Below are 15,683 nucleotides of genomic sequence, written 5' to 3' on the forward strand. Positions count from 1 at the left end.
TAACTTCTGTTGCTGTTCATGGTCAGGGCCTATTTTTTCCAGTGGAAAGAAGGCTTTTAGTGACAGCTTACTTCATGAAAGTTGTATTGAAATATATTTTTGGCTGTATTGTGTGGTAACCGTTTTATAAAAGCAATAAGGTACTTGAGGCTAATGCTGTATCGTGAACAAGTCTCAGCTGAAAGGATTGCAAACAACGCCCTTCAGCCGTGACTTATTCATGATACAGCACAGCCTCTTGTACCCTATTGCTTACATATAATATCTATCTTTTTGTTTTTAGAGGCCTCTTAAAAGCATAAAAAGGACTTAAATTTTTCTGACTGTTGCCTTTCCTGTCACAGCTCTAGTCACCAGTGAAAAGCCTGTGACTTTGTGCACTTTTGTGGTACCATCAGCCAATCAGTGATGTCTGCGAGTGAACAACTGAGGTGAATGGGAATGCTTACAGACCGAGACCGTTCTCTTCAGGTAACCTTCTACCTTTAAAAAGGTTCTAGCCTTTTTAAATCTATTAAATAGTACCAGCTATGGCACAAAACATGCCCACCAACGGAGATCGCATTCTCATTTACATGTAATATCAAGCCTACATGAATTGACTTATGCCACTCAAGATTGTGCTATATTGTGTATAAAGTCAGCTAATTACTTAATTGCGAGCATTTGTGCAGTTCAGTGTAATAGAAAATGGGGTAAAAAAAAAAAGATTTCTGGTCTCAAGTTTGTTCAAACCACTGTTAAATGACACTTTAAAAAGAGAAATGAAGAAAATGATAAAAAGTCAAGAGAATAAGGCATTCAGACAAACCACCACAAAAATAACCTGAATCAAAATTGAAATCAGTGAACAAACATCTTGGTTTCATTTTTAATGTTTTGTTTTTACATTTTTCTTTTACATTTGAACATTACAATAGTTTTCTTCCCTTGCTCCGTTCCCTTCATTTGTTTAAATATTATTACGTGACTGGCTCTGTAAATCTTTTCGAGGCTCCGTCGTTTAGAGCGTGTGCCTCTGGCCACCAGACTACACCAAATAAAACAGAAGTCATCAAACAAAACAGTTTACATCTGCAGCAGGAAAAAAAAGAAGACACATTTACATCAGAATATACATATCAGATCATTTAACATTAAAAATTAGCATTTTATATATATATGCATTTGACCTAAAACAGCTTTTCAACTTGAAAGAAATCAGCAGCTCTGGGTTTCGGGTCAACATTTTTTTTTTTTCTCCAGTGTCTTCAACTGGCTGTATATTAAAATATGTCAATATTTCAGATAAAAGGTTCGCTATGTCCTTGAAATGGAATCTGAGCGCACCAGTAATAGATTGCTTTTCGTTTGGCTTCTTCTCAACCTGCGTTCTGGACGCCAGTGGCAGAAAAATAAAAAGCAACAATTTTTCATACATCAAATCTCTGTAAGGTCACTCGTGACAGCTAGCATGTGCAAAGAGAAAACCGTTGTTCTTTTTGTACACCGTGCAAAGCTTCCTCCGTACACTTGATTTACTCAGAATAAATGAAATCTCACAGGACTGAGGTATGATTCATTAAAAATGCTTGTTTGCTTCAGTCAAAAGTGAAATAAACCGCTTTGTTCACGTACAGTCCACGACAGGTTTCCAAAATCAAGAGGAACGTCCTCTATTAGACAACATTAACAACAACAGACAACATAGTAAGTTTCTTTTTTTTTTTTTCTCAGGAGTATAAAAGTGTCAGAATGTGCAGAACACAGGAAAAAGTCCTTTTGTTGATCACTACACACAGTGTGCTTTGGACGGGAGTGGTGTTTTGGAAACTCCACGGTGAATGACGAAAGATTCAGCTCATGTTATCATGTCCGTGAGTATGCTGGTATCACACCTGTAAAATGATTCAGATCATGTCATGTGTGTACACTAATTAGAAAAATCATAATGTGTTACTGGAGTTTTTTTTTTTTTTTTTTTCCCACCATCATACGGTCTATTAATTTCACCCTGATTTTTTCGAAACACCATCAGAAAAATATGCCTGAACTGGTTATATGCAGTGAAGTATATTTACAGTTACATTTCTTTCTCTTATATTTGAAACCACCATGTTTTCATTTGAAAACAAAAATGTTACAGTATACATTTTTTTTTCTAAATGACACCAACAACAACACAGATAGATAGATATAGATATATATAAAAAGGACCATAAAAATATTGGAGTCCTCTCCCTCTGTATTGCCCAAAAATAGGTCATTATGATCAACAATGAGACTTAACAATTAAAAACAGCTACTAAGATTTAAGTCATTTTCTTTTTTTTTTCTCCAATAGATGAATGACATGGTGTCTTTCAGCGTGGCGTCTGTCCAAGTGTGCAAAGAAAAATTTAACTGGCACCAAAATCGATTCCGACAACACTTGTGAACGCTTAAAATGAGCGAAAAAACTTAAAAGAATCGTGACATACGCAACTGAATAATTCACTCATCTAAGTATGTTTCTCTAAAAGCCAAAGTCATTTAAAAAGCATACAGAAAGGGAAAAAAAGAAAATAAAAATGGAGTCCTGCAGTGACAGGAGGGCTGGATTACTGTTAACAGCAGTTGTGATGTTTTGTTTTCTGAGATGATCGCATTTTTCTTGTCCTCTTTAATTGGTTCCACCCCCCCTTGTCCTTTCACCAATCAGAACCTGTAGTGCTTGAAGTCTTTATGACATCAACTGTACATGAACCAATCGGAGACTCCGGCCATTTTCCCAGGGCCTCCAGGCGAACTCTGGTGATTCACAACAGATGGGACACAATATAGAACAGAAAAAACACAAACATTTGTTACCTTAAAATTGTGTTTTTAATCATTCTTGTTGAGACTATGAATGGAAAAATGTGCATACCTTCAATGAGTTGGTGCCGCATCTTCACTTAAGCGTTCAGTGGTATCCATTTGTAAATGCTGTGGCGATCAAAGGACCCTGAAAGCAGACAATGTGTAAGATGTTGAGCAGAATCATTGATGCAGTGTGAAAACAGTGATTCTAACACACTGACAGAGTCAGACAGAATAATTCACACATTTCTCTTTTATGAACGGTCTGAGATTCATTCTTCTCTCATGTACAGAATCAAGAACTTCACTTTAAGAGAACATTTATTCTCAAAAGATACTGATAAAAAGTGCCAATGAAAGCTGTGATCTGAGTGTCATTGAGAGCAGACGTCCTGATGAAGTGAAAAGCATGGCTAGTTTGGCACCGGCAGATGTTTAGGGTTCCTGGCAGTCTAACCTGAACATCAATCAACAAATGTCTTTTATAATTCAAATTTGATTTTTAAAAATTGCATTATTTGGATTACACAGACTAACAGATTTGAACTGATTTAATGAGCATCATAAAAATAATTTGTTCACTATCAACATCACCATTCGTTTTCAATTATGGCATTTTAAAAGGTTTCTAATTTTGTTTTGGAGGTCTCCTACAATAGTTCAAAAAAGTGTTTAATTTTCTCATAATATACATTGCGCATCACTTCATTTCTCAAAGAGTCTGAAAACGGTTTGTTCGAAGATTCTGTCTCTCTAAAACCCTCCTTTCTGAGAGCTTCCTCTGCTCCGATTGGTTGCGATTGGTCTACTGCTTACAGCTTGTCAGAAATGTAACACCTTTTACCATATCAGAATTTCAGCTCCGCAGGCTTCCTCAGCACTTGATACACAATGACACGAACAGTAACAAATGGCGTAATTTTTTTCTGTATCAAATCCAGCGAGACTTCTCTTTGGAAGTGCATGCAAAGTGGATTTGCAGCGCAGAAAACAGCATCTTCTCAACATGTCGACAACACGAACCAAACTCTTCCAGGCCTCAGCTTCAACTACAGTTGTTTGAGGGTGGGGCAAAGCAGAAGTTGTTCGTGGGTGGCAGTGAAGATCATAGACTGGCATTATGCAGATTTGTTCATTGTTATGTAGTTATGTAACATGAAGTGAGACTTGAATTACTGACGACTCGTTTCGGAGGTTCAGAATCTATTCTTTCTTTTAGGAGACAAAGGGTCTCATTAATGAAACATTGGTAAATATACAAGTAAATATGTGAGTGATTTGCGCGTAAAGAGACCTTCCTGAAAACTCTTCTCCTGATTCACAAATACTTCGTAAACGTCAGAAGTGATAGTGAAATGTGTGTGTGTGTGTTAATGAATTTCAATCAGTCGTAAATGGGACGCGCGTGCGCGCTCATTCTCAATTTACCATAAATCCCGCCCATTAAATCCGACTGACAACTATACATGGGCATCATATTATTACACCAAACGAAGGATTTTGGCCATTTTATAAGAAACAATTTCCATAACAATTAAGGGGCCATTAGTTTGCCCAACCGTATTGAAATCAATTCATTATTTGATTAAAGTGCTCCGTTTGCAGATGCTATTACAGCTCTCACAATAAAAGTAAAAAGAAAAAACGTACGTTATTACTATATATAATATTTTTTCAAAATGCTGTGTAAATATGTACCTTATTAAGGTGAATTAAAATGCAGCCTTATTAATGAGCAAAACGTTCGGATGTTAAACGCACTATTTACGCTTGGCTCGGAGCAGGTGTAGGCTAGATTTCTTTCATACCAACTAACATTTAGAAAATACTAATATTTTAATGAATCCGAAAATTTATGCCAGAACCACTTTACACACGATTTAGACAAAAATTCGTTCTGCTCGTGTTTCATGAATGAGACCCAATAACTTTATTTGTTGTGCAGTTTGATCTTTAAAACTTTTCAGACCTTTTAGTACATTCACAAACAGCTATATTACACACTGCATGAAAGGTAATATTTGAAAAAGCATAAACTTTTTTTTAAAGGGTTAATTCACACAAAAATTATCCCATAATTTATTCACACTCAAGCCATACTATGTGTATATAACTTAGCCCCCTGGAAGCATAGGACTTACTTTTATGATGCATGTATGTGCTTTTTTTGGGCTTCAAAATATCAGTTACTATTCACTCCTATTATAATATGTTTAATATAACTCTGATTGTGTTTGACTGAAAGAAGAAAGTCATATACACCTAGGATGGCTTGAGGGTGAGTAAATTATGGGATAATTTTTGGGTGAACTAACCATTATAAATATTTTATAAATATTTTGTTTTCCACAGATCCCCCTCATCCAGGAGATCCATTTAGGGATATTCAGGCCCCATATGGCCAAACATCAGGAGCCGTTCACTCAAATTCTTGCTTTTTAATAGTGTCATTTCTTTTATGCTACTAAATAAAGCTGCTACAATCCACATCAGACTAACTCGGAGGCCTCCAAACCTAAGGAAAATTCAATAAGAAAACATATTTGCCATGATTTCTCTTCCGTGGAGCTGATCAGTCCTGAATAAACAAATCCTGCCCATTGTCAGTCTGCATTTGTGAACTTACAAACCCACACGGCTGATTTAGAGGGCAAAACGGCAACCTGTCAACAAGCCTTTCTGAGAAACACAGCCGCTTATCGGGCCTGTCATCAGACTATTGTGTGCATGGCAGGAGCGGATCTGTCTAATCCATACGAATAAATCAAAGTCAGTCTCACACCCGCTGCTTTAGAGGGCAGGAAGGAAAGGCTTTCTTAAGTTTATATTGGCTTTTCTACCAGGCTTCCTCATTTGAAGAATTGTGGGTAATGAAACTTTTTTTGTCTGTGATGTGTGTTAATACTACTAGTTTGAGAGAGAGAGAGAGAGAGTGAGAGTGAGAGATAGAGAGGTGGGGAGGTGGGGGTGTTCCAGTAGGAGGTGAACTGGTGACACGTGTCAGAAAAATAAATGGAGACGAGCATTTTAGTTCTGCGTCATTTCCCGTGTTAATGTTCTGCACTGAGACATCAAGAACTACTCTCACACACACATCTATCAGTCCAGCTGAAGGAACGCACACTAAATTTGGAATTAATCACATAGCACAAAACGCTCTCGCTCAGAAACACACTAATGCCGATGAATAAAGTTATGAATTCATTCAGTGGCATGTTTTATTTAGATGCCAGGAGGCAGAAATGAAGAAAAAAATATCCAAGTTTCTGCTCACTTCATTTTCTAACCAGCAGTTAATATTCCTGCCACCAGTGAATTGTCTTTATACACAAACAGTTGTTTATTTGCAATTCTTCTACATTAGCAACCAATTTAACCATTTAAGGACTTTTTCATTCAAAGTGACTTGCTTATTGCAAAGGCTCTCTCTAAACAAAAATGTCTTGCTCAAGGGCCCTATAGTGATACAAATCAGGTTTGTTAGAATCAAACCTTTTAATTAACAGCCAAGTACTTTAACCATTAGGCCAGTGGTTTTCAATCGTGGTCCTGGGGACCCACATCTCTGCACATATTGTATGTCTCCCTTATTTAACACACCTGATTCAGATCATCAGCTCATTAGGTGAGAGCTGAATGGATGCTTAAGTCTCGTTCACTCGGCAGTACTTCACTGCTTATGTTGCATGAGTGCCCACTACTGGTGGAACCCTTGCAATAGAGGGTATTCGTCGACGTCACTTTCCCGCCGAAAACGCGCTCCCTCAGCTGGACTGTGTGGCAAAAGAACCTGCTGCGTGACTGGATTTAGTAGAGGAAACTGCGAAAACGCGAGTAAAACTAACGAATTACACTAAAGGTTGGAATTGAATGTGTTCCTTACAACTTGTCAAATAAAACTAATCCATGGATATCGACATGCAGCCAGGAGTTGTCTTTCATGACATTTATATGTGCCTGATTTCGACGGTGGGGAAATACATAAAGAAAATCTGCATGTGAATATTCTATATAACTACAATATAGGTAGGTTTAAATGCGAGTAATCACTTATATCAATATTAAATCGTCATATTGTCCAGCCCTAAAACATATATATAGTTTTATAGTATAGTTTTTGTCAGTGTTGTTTATTTAAAAACACACAATTATGCAGAATATAAGATGGAAAATATTTAATTGATGAGTTGTCAACATAATATATAACAATACAATATATACGGTATGATTTTACCTCAAAATCCAACATTTTGACACAAAATGATAACTGCAAATCCATCAGTCTTTTGCCTCTCAGTGGACGTGACCGCAGCCGTAACGGTCCACGGTGACGTCACTTGCATACCCTCTATGGGTTTAAATGGAACGCCCTAAGCCTTTGGAGTCTCCTATGGAGCCTACCATGTGAGTTGCTGTTGTAGATCTGCACGCTTAACTGTTAAAGGGGACCTATTATGCCCCTTTTTACAAGATATAAAATAAGTCTCTGATGTCCCCAGAGTGTGTACGTGAAGTTTTACTACAAAATACCCAACAAATAATTTATTATAGCATTTTAAAATGGACACTTTTTGGGTTTGAGCAAAAACGCTCCATTTTTGAGTGTGTCCCTTTAAACGCACATGAGCTGTTTCTCCCAGCCCCCTTTCCAGAAGAGGGCGGAGTTTAAAGAACTCCTGCTCCGGCATACTGGAAACAACAAAACAGGACAATCTCAAGCACCAAAAAAAGAAAGGGCATTCATGTGCAATTTTTTTACTAGGAAACTCGTTTACCAACTTTCTTCAGGACATTTCCTTCAAAAAGGAAATTTAACCATGATGTGCTCAGTGACTCAGATGCTATGCCTTTTGTTCAATAGTACATCCCAAAACACAAAATGTTAAAGGATTAGTCCACTTTCAAATCAAATTTTCCTCACCCCCATGTCATCGAAGATGTTCATGTCTTACTTTCTTCAGTCGAATAGAAATTAAGGTTTTTGATGAAAACATTCCAGGATTATTCTCCTTATAGTGAACTTCAATTTTTGAAAAAAATACAACTGTATATGCTTTTTAAACACAAATGATCGCCTTGCATGCGCTTCCGCTTTCCATATTCTTAAAAAAGCTTACGCTGTATGTCCTGCGCTTTCCCTATTCTACTTCTAGAACGATCGCGGCGCCAGTCCCTAAGTAGAATACGGAAGGCGTAGGAAGCACAGCGTAAGCTTTTTGAAGAATAAGTAAAGCAGAATCACATGCAAGGCAATCATTTGTGTTTATAAAGCATATACAGATGTATTTTTTTTCGAAAATGACCGATCGTTTCGCTAGATAGGACCCTTATTTCTCGTCTGGTATCATTTAAAGCCCTTTGAAGTTGCACTGAAACTGTCATTTTGACCTTCAACCGTTTGGAGGCCACTGAAGTCCTCTATAAGGAGAATAATAATTTTTAATCAAAAACCTTAATATCTTTTCGATTGAAGAAAGAAAGACATGGACATCTTGGATGACATGGGGGTGAGTAAATTATCAGGCAAATATTATTTGAAAGTGGACTAATCCTTAAATGCCTCTTTGGTGCAGACATTACTCAGCTTTACTCATAAACATTACTCATAAAACTCAGCTGCACAGCGAGGATAAAGAAATGGCAGAATGTCTTTTTTTTTTTTTTTTTTTAAATTTGCCATTAAATCATTCATTCAAGAGATTTGTTCAAAAAACACTTATTCACCCAGTAAAGAAACACGTCTTTTTGAGTGAGTCATTGAATCATTTATTAAAACTAGTAAATTACCTTATTTTGTTTAGTTTTCAATTCAGAATTGTGGGAGAATCGTGATCTCTATTTATTAAAAATAAATAAATAAATAAATAATCCAGAATCGTGCAGCTCTATGCTGTTGTGACGTCACAATCATGTTGCTTTGTGGTCTAGGGATCTGCCTGAAGTGCAACAAAACTTCCCACGTCCACTTGACACACACACATCAAAATGGCGGCGGGGATTCCCCCGAAGGGAAGTGCTTAGCAAAGTTCATGAGTGGACTCAAACACAGACCATGAACTGAAATAAGAGCGTCAGATAAGAGAGACATACAAAATGTGCAGAGCAATGAGTCCCCAGGACCAGGACTGAAAACCACTGCACTGGGCAACATCATTCCTATTCTGATGGGAAAATCTCACCAGTTCATAAATTACTCCTTGTCATTACTGGCTCAAAGTATTTTGATTTCGGAAGACTTTGATATACCATGCCAGTTGTATGGAGCACTATTATGGTGATTTTTCAAGTAAGAACATTATCAAGTTTTGGAACAGCATGACGAGTAAATAATGACAGAATTTTCAACTAATCCACCAATTATAGTACATCTCTAACATTCTTTACCTTTCATATACAGCAGATGAAAACAGGCCTCAAAGCAGATCACCCACAAGTAACAAAACAGCAGAAATCTGCTGCAAAACACTTGCATAAATCAAAACATGTGCTTCAGTTGGTTAAGAAACTGATTTGTGAGAACAGGGTGAATAATTTAATTTCAATTTGGCACCTCATTATAAATGCTTTCTTCTTCAAATTGAGATCCGCGCTGACACCACGCCGCAACCTGACGTCCGTGACATCTGCAGACAGAATCCGTGCGCTCCCCGACAAAAGCCAATTAAAGCAAGTTTTTGTGCAACGCAGGGGCTTTTGTTTGGAGACGGTGTCAAGAGCATCTGCTAGTTACAGGGACATCTGATTTTTGACAATTTGCTCATTTCCATTTGTGATGCTTTTATTCCCCAAACAAAACATCAGCGAGACGAGAAGTGTCAGTCTAACGGAGACTCATGACTCATTGGGGTATTTTTGAACATGTGGAATGGAACTAATTCCTGATATTCAGTTTTTTTTTTCTAGCGCTGCGTTTCAAAATTGCTGCGCTGACAATCAAGCCCTCGCCATAAAAAGTGAGTCATGACGAAGGGAACGGCCAATCAGACTCTTATTTCTCAGTTGGAGGTTGAATATAATTATAAACCATGATGGACAAAAGACAAAAAGTGAGAACTTTCCTTGTACTTTTGGATCTCTTGAGTGAAAGAGAGCTCTACTCACTGCGATACTGTGATTGAACCCGGAGCCCGGCTGGGGGCTGGCAGCACTGATGTAATTTCCCACAGCTGAGTCCTGACTGCTGGGGCCGTACAGGTCTGCCACAGGTCCAGGACTGTTTGCACCGGGAAAACCTCCAGGCCGAGGAGGGTTAGCACCTGGATGGGACACACACACACATCAGATTTATGATAAATCACATTTCAGTCACTAGACACTAGACACCGCTTCCACCAGAGAGAACCATGGGAAAGAATATATCCACTACTGTTCAAAAGTCTGGGGCCAGTAATTTTAATAAATTACATTTTAAAATATATTCAAATTTAAAAACAGAAAACTGTAGTGTACATGACACATAACTTGTATGGTATGAACACTGTGTTAAATAATGTTCATTATTAAATAAATAATGTGAATGTGTTTAAAGCTAAAAAACATCTTCAGGGAGGGGTTGAGAAGTTCTTGCATGGCTTGTGCTGTTTTTTTTTAAATATTTAATTGTTGGACTATCCAAACTACATGGATGTCTTTGATAATCGCAAGGGATTTTCCATGAGTGCTGTATTTTTAAGACACCTGCATTCTGTCCACTTGTTTGCTTTTTAGATACAAAAATGTCCTGTATGAACGGCCTTCACAGGTGGACAGCATATAGATTAAAAACGCCCAAAACATTAATGCAAAACAGCAAGCAGCCTGGTCTGATCGAAGGACAGGCAGGGAGAAATGCAGGCTTTCCTGCTGTGCTGAGCACGCTGTGAACTGAGATTTCAAGCGAGTGTGAACATGCATGTAATGATCGAGCTTCTTTTGTGACTGCTCATTTCCTACATCTCCCTTCACTGTGACAAAATACAGCTGGAGTTAAAGGAGAGACCTCCAACAACTGAAGAGACAGAGTGACTCGCATCATAATCTGCAAAACCACGCCCACCGGGTGGGGGGGTTTGGGCACGTCTCCATTGACTTTGTATTGCGTGAGGCTGCCTCCTTGTCATTTCTGACTTATAACAAAAAACAGAACAATGTCTGCTATGTGACAAGGTGTATAGCAAACAAGCTAAAAAAACCCAGGCGTTTTTATAAGCTGTCGACCCAAAAAACAAGTGTTTAATGACTAAAAAATGGATACAGGCAATTGAGACAGCACGTCATATTACTATGAGAACTACGCCCAATGGAGGGTAACGTAATCAGCGACAGGAAATATTATATATAAAACTGACATTTGGATATTTGACTTAACAGTGACTAAATGTTTACTGCACACGTAGGCTTACTGAGGCATACCGAGTGTCAGGATCCCAAAATTTACCCATTCTTCCTGCTGATACTTCACGTCTGATTGCCTGTATCCACTTTTGTCTCCTTAAAGGCTGGCTTTTACGGTTCGGTAGCTTATAAAAACTTAGTTCTGGGTTTTTTAGCTTGTTTGCTGTACACCTTGTCACACAGCAGCTTTAAGGCATTGTTGTGTTTTTTGTTATAAGTCAGAAATGACAAGGAAGCAGCCTCACGCAATACAAAGTCAATGGAGACGGTTGGATTGTTTCCCCCCCGGGTGTGGGCGCGGCCTAAATGTCTCTATGATTCCATCACCGTTTTTATGCGCATTTTGAAGAATCACATCAAAATCAAGTGATGGAAACAACAAATTTCAAGAAAAAAAAAAAAATCCCTTAATTCACAAAAATGTTTATGCTCGAAGTGGTTTTTGACTAGCGCAAAAAAATAGATAATGCCAATAATGGGAGATGGAAACGCATTTGCCGGATTAATTCTGATGTTAAACATTAACATTAAACCCACGTGACTAATAAACTGTTTCCGCTGATGGTGTTTTATTTACTGTTGGTTACAAGGTTACCAATACCACAGTCATCCGCTCAAACAACTTGATGAAAACGCACCTAATTTGCTTTTTTTTGTAGCAAATTTCGCTTCATGATTCGCTTCTCGTTTGGATGGAAACCAAGATATTGACAAATATCTTATCTTGTAAAATGGGTACACGTGAGTACACGTACACTGAGTACACGTGATCGTGAATTGAAAAGTGAAAGTCTCAAGCATCTCAAGTATTTAATACTGTGGCTTTATGTTAAATGACATTGATTGTGTTAAATTAGTGATAACGGACAGCACTAACTACCTCTCTGCCCGTCTCTGGCCATGTTTCCCATGTGTTATCTGAGCTCTAGGGCTTACCTCGTTTTTTCATTTTATGTGTGTACTGTAATCTTTATTCCATATAATTGCTGGATTCTGTAAAGGTGAGTGCCGTGCTTTCTCTCGCTTTGAAATAGGATTTATGCTCCAAATTAAACCCTGGGGCTAAACCGTTACTGCTATTAGCTTTAATAGCTAAACATGACTTACATTTATTGGCTTTGACTGGTAGCTTAGCTGCACCCATGCTAATTAAACCCGCTGGCCTGCGATTACGCAGCGTGTTTTTGAGACACAGGTGACTCATCTGTCCCGCTCCAGCTCCCAGCGTTGGGGTTATAATCGATGTCGCCCTGGCACATGCTTTGGCGGGATAACAAAGTGTTTTTGCTGAGCAGGCATAGAAACAGAGATATTGTCTAACACAAAGCTACACACCAACGGTGTCAGTATTGACCCCTGAAAGACCCACAATGCATTGACTGTGTCCAAGTTGCCACAGCAACAAGCATACAAGAGACATTTGGACAGACCTTCATATCAGGTAGCACGCCTGTATTTAATAGAGCTATCTGGAAACGCTCTAAACCCATACTGAAAGCAATATTAAGGTCATAAATTGAAGCAGCAAAGTCGTAGATGAGTTTCTGTTTCCAATGCCAACAAAAAAATAAAACTAAAGGAGGTATTTCGTTGTTATTTAGCTGGAAAAATGTCAAAATCTAGCAATGAACTATCCGATAGAAAAATAAAAAGTGGGAAGCCAAAACAACAAAATATGCCAATAACAACAAAATATGTAGCAAATATCTGATCTGAAAAAAAAAAAAAATCCTAGTCTAAAAGCACTTCAGTGATCTTAAAGTTAACAGTAAAGGTGTTCCCAACACATTTACTTCCATAATGTGACATTTCAGAATGAACAAGAATGCTAATTTAAATCACGTACACTTAGGAATCGATTTAGCTTTAGCTTTTATACTGCGAGTCCAAAGTTACCGGCAGCAGAATGAGCACAGGTTGGGCTTGAGGCCAAACCTACTACGTCTATGTAATCGCTGGTGTAAAGCGGGAGGACTACAGACATTTTCCTGTTGGCTGCCAAATGAAATGAGGCGAGAGAAGTAGGACAGAAGGAGCTGAAACTCAAAGATCCACGACACCTGGCCTGGCACTGATTAGGACCGTACCGCAGATGGGTCATACAACGCGTGACTTCACTGGCTCTTTCAAAACAATGAGGCTTAAAGTACATCAATAAGTCCACAGATTCAAACCATCACTGGAGGGTGGTTTTAAATCTGATTTCTAAGAGCATCTCAAAATCAATGTAGGAACAGGCTGAAATGACAGTCAACCACATATTACACTTCGTACACAGATGTTGTACAGTACGTGCTTATGATATATAAATATATGATAAAGTTTTTTTTATCCTAATAATGCTTAAAGGGTTAGTTCACCCAAAAATGAAAATTCTGTCTTTAATTACCCACCCTCATGTCATTCCAAACCTGTAAGACTTTCGTTCATCTTTGAAACAAAAATTAAGATATTTTTAAATAAATCTGAGAGCTTTCTGTCCCTCCGTAGACATCTACGCACTTTGACTCTAAGTTCATAAAGAGATTCATAATCCTTATGAATTGAGCGTGATAGGAGTGATCTCAGATAGGTAGGACTGATTTCTTTCCACTAAAACATGCAGTACATGAGTGGATTGACTCAGCCTGTAATGTGTGACCAAACGTAGGCATACTCTTGTACATTGTTTGAAATGGGAAAACATTAAGGGGTATTTCCTAATACATCATAATCAATGGGTATTAGAAGCAGAACATGCCTAGGACAAAATACGCCATACACACCTGAGCTCTTAAAGTGGTCCGGGCTTGGGTGGTGCTGGGAGGGTGAGTTGCAGGTGGAGGTGACGTGCTCGCTTTGCAGCATCTGTCCCGTATGGGGCCCCAAGGTGGCATAGTCGGCAAAGGAGCAGGGAGCGGCCCGCTGGTCACCGGGCCCAGAATAAAAGCCGTAATCAGGGAACCCTGGGAAATACGTAGAGAAGGTGGGACGCGTCCATTTATACACATGATACTATATGATACACAAAGATGAAGTGACTGACAATGAGGTAAGGGTGACAGGTGATGACATGATGCTGAATGATGCCCACATATACACAATTTGTTAGTAGGTGCACATGATGTCCACTAAAGCAAACTATCTCAAAGACGCTAACAAAAATCTTAAGAGAAACCTGAGTGAACACGTAAGATATGGTGGATACAGTGATACATAAAATGTTGTCACATTCAGCATGTGGTTCAACAAAGTATCCTTGATGTTTATTGGCCATAAACATCAAAAAACTCTGTTAGACATTAACAGACACAAACATTATTCATCAGGATGACAAATTATGAAGACCCCAGGGGACGTTATTTGACTGCTCTAGCTACAGTAACATTTATCGCTGGTCTTTTTAATCCTATGTGGAGGTTTGATATACAGAGGGCATTAAATGTCTTCATTGGCCTTTGAGAAAGAGCAAGATGATCCAATCAAATAAAGCTGGGATCCACCACACAGGCTTTTCATTGGGGTCTGGGACCTGCAGGGGCGTCCTGGAACCGTGCCGAACATCACAGTGCTGATTATGCCCTCAACAGCTGCCAAGAGTAATCTGAAGCTCTTAGTAGTTTCTCTGTCATCAGCTTCGCAAGTTTCCCTCACCGTCCGTGGTTTGTAGGCAAAACGCCTGCCTGTCAAATTACACTCAAGCTTGAGGAATGGCACAACTCCAACACCGACTTGAGGTTCACAGAAATGTGCTACTGTAACGATTTCCATTACATCTGTATAAACTCGAGCTTCACATGTACGATTCAGTAAACACATACAAAACACATGTATGCATATAAACAGTCCCAGAGACTTTTTGGGGATATTTTTTACCCTATTTTTCCCTGAAACTGTTTAAGGAACAGTTTAACCAAAAATGAAAATTCTACCATCATTTAATCACCTTCATGTCATCCCGCACCTGGATGATTTTCTTTCTTCTGAGCAACACACACAAAAAAAAGTAAAGTCTGTTTTTGACCCAATTGACAAAAACAACAAATATATTCTCAAATTATCTTTTGTCATACAGGTTAGAAATGACATTGAGTAAATGATAATTTTCTTTTTTGGCAGAACTATTCCTAACTAACGAAGCTGCGAGTGCTCTTTTTGGCAATTAAAACCAATCAAATACAAACACACAAAAGGGCTTTTCACACTGTGCTTAACCCCGGGTTATCGTCGTTCTAAACACCACTTTTAACCCAGAGTAAAGGAACGTTTTACACTTGTAACTTAGAAGCGGAGTTAGCGCCATTTTTTACCTGCGGTTATGAAACCCTGTTCAGGAGCATTGTGGTGCCAAACTTGTACAGTGTGAAATCATGCGGTGTTAGAATGTTACAGCTAGATGCCTAGCAACAGACAACCAATCACATACTCATATTTTGTCTGCTTTGGACAGTGATGGAAACAATGTGCATTGTATATAAATAGTAAATTCAGTGTTTAAGAGGAAAAATGTC

The 15,683-nt window shown here is 38.5% G+C and overlaps 1 protein-coding gene across 5 annotated transcripts in view; it reads right to left on the reverse strand.

Moving 5' to 3' along the window:
* Nucleotides 1-849: 849 nt before the first annotated feature.
* msi2a (musashi RNA-binding protein 2a) overlaps nucleotides 850-15,683 on the reverse strand; it is a 194,437-nt gene continuing 179,603 nt past the window's right edge. For all 5 annotated transcript variants that reach the window (XM_067397648.1, XM_067397646.1, XM_067397645.1 and 2 more), the window contains 4 exons: nucleotides 13,959-14,138; nucleotides 9,922-10,076; nucleotides 2,888-2,965; nucleotides 850-2,769 (listed from right to left, as the gene is read on the reverse strand). In XM_067397648.1, the coding sequence (XP_067253749.1) occupies nucleotides 2,924-2,965; nucleotides 9,922-10,076; nucleotides 13,959-14,138 (377 nt within the window). In that variant the 3' untranslated portion in view covers nucleotides 850-2,769; nucleotides 2,888-2,923. The remainder of the gene's footprint in view (nucleotides 2,770-2,887; nucleotides 2,966-9,921; nucleotides 10,077-13,958; nucleotides 14,139-15,683) is intronic.

The sequence above is a fragment of the Chanodichthys erythropterus genome, chromosome 10 (genome assembly GCF_024489055.1).
Source record: "Chanodichthys erythropterus isolate Z2021 chromosome 10, ASM2448905v1, whole genome shotgun sequence".
Classification (NCBI taxonomy): domain Eukaryota; kingdom Metazoa; phylum Chordata; class Actinopteri; order Cypriniformes; family Xenocyprididae; genus Chanodichthys; species Chanodichthys erythropterus.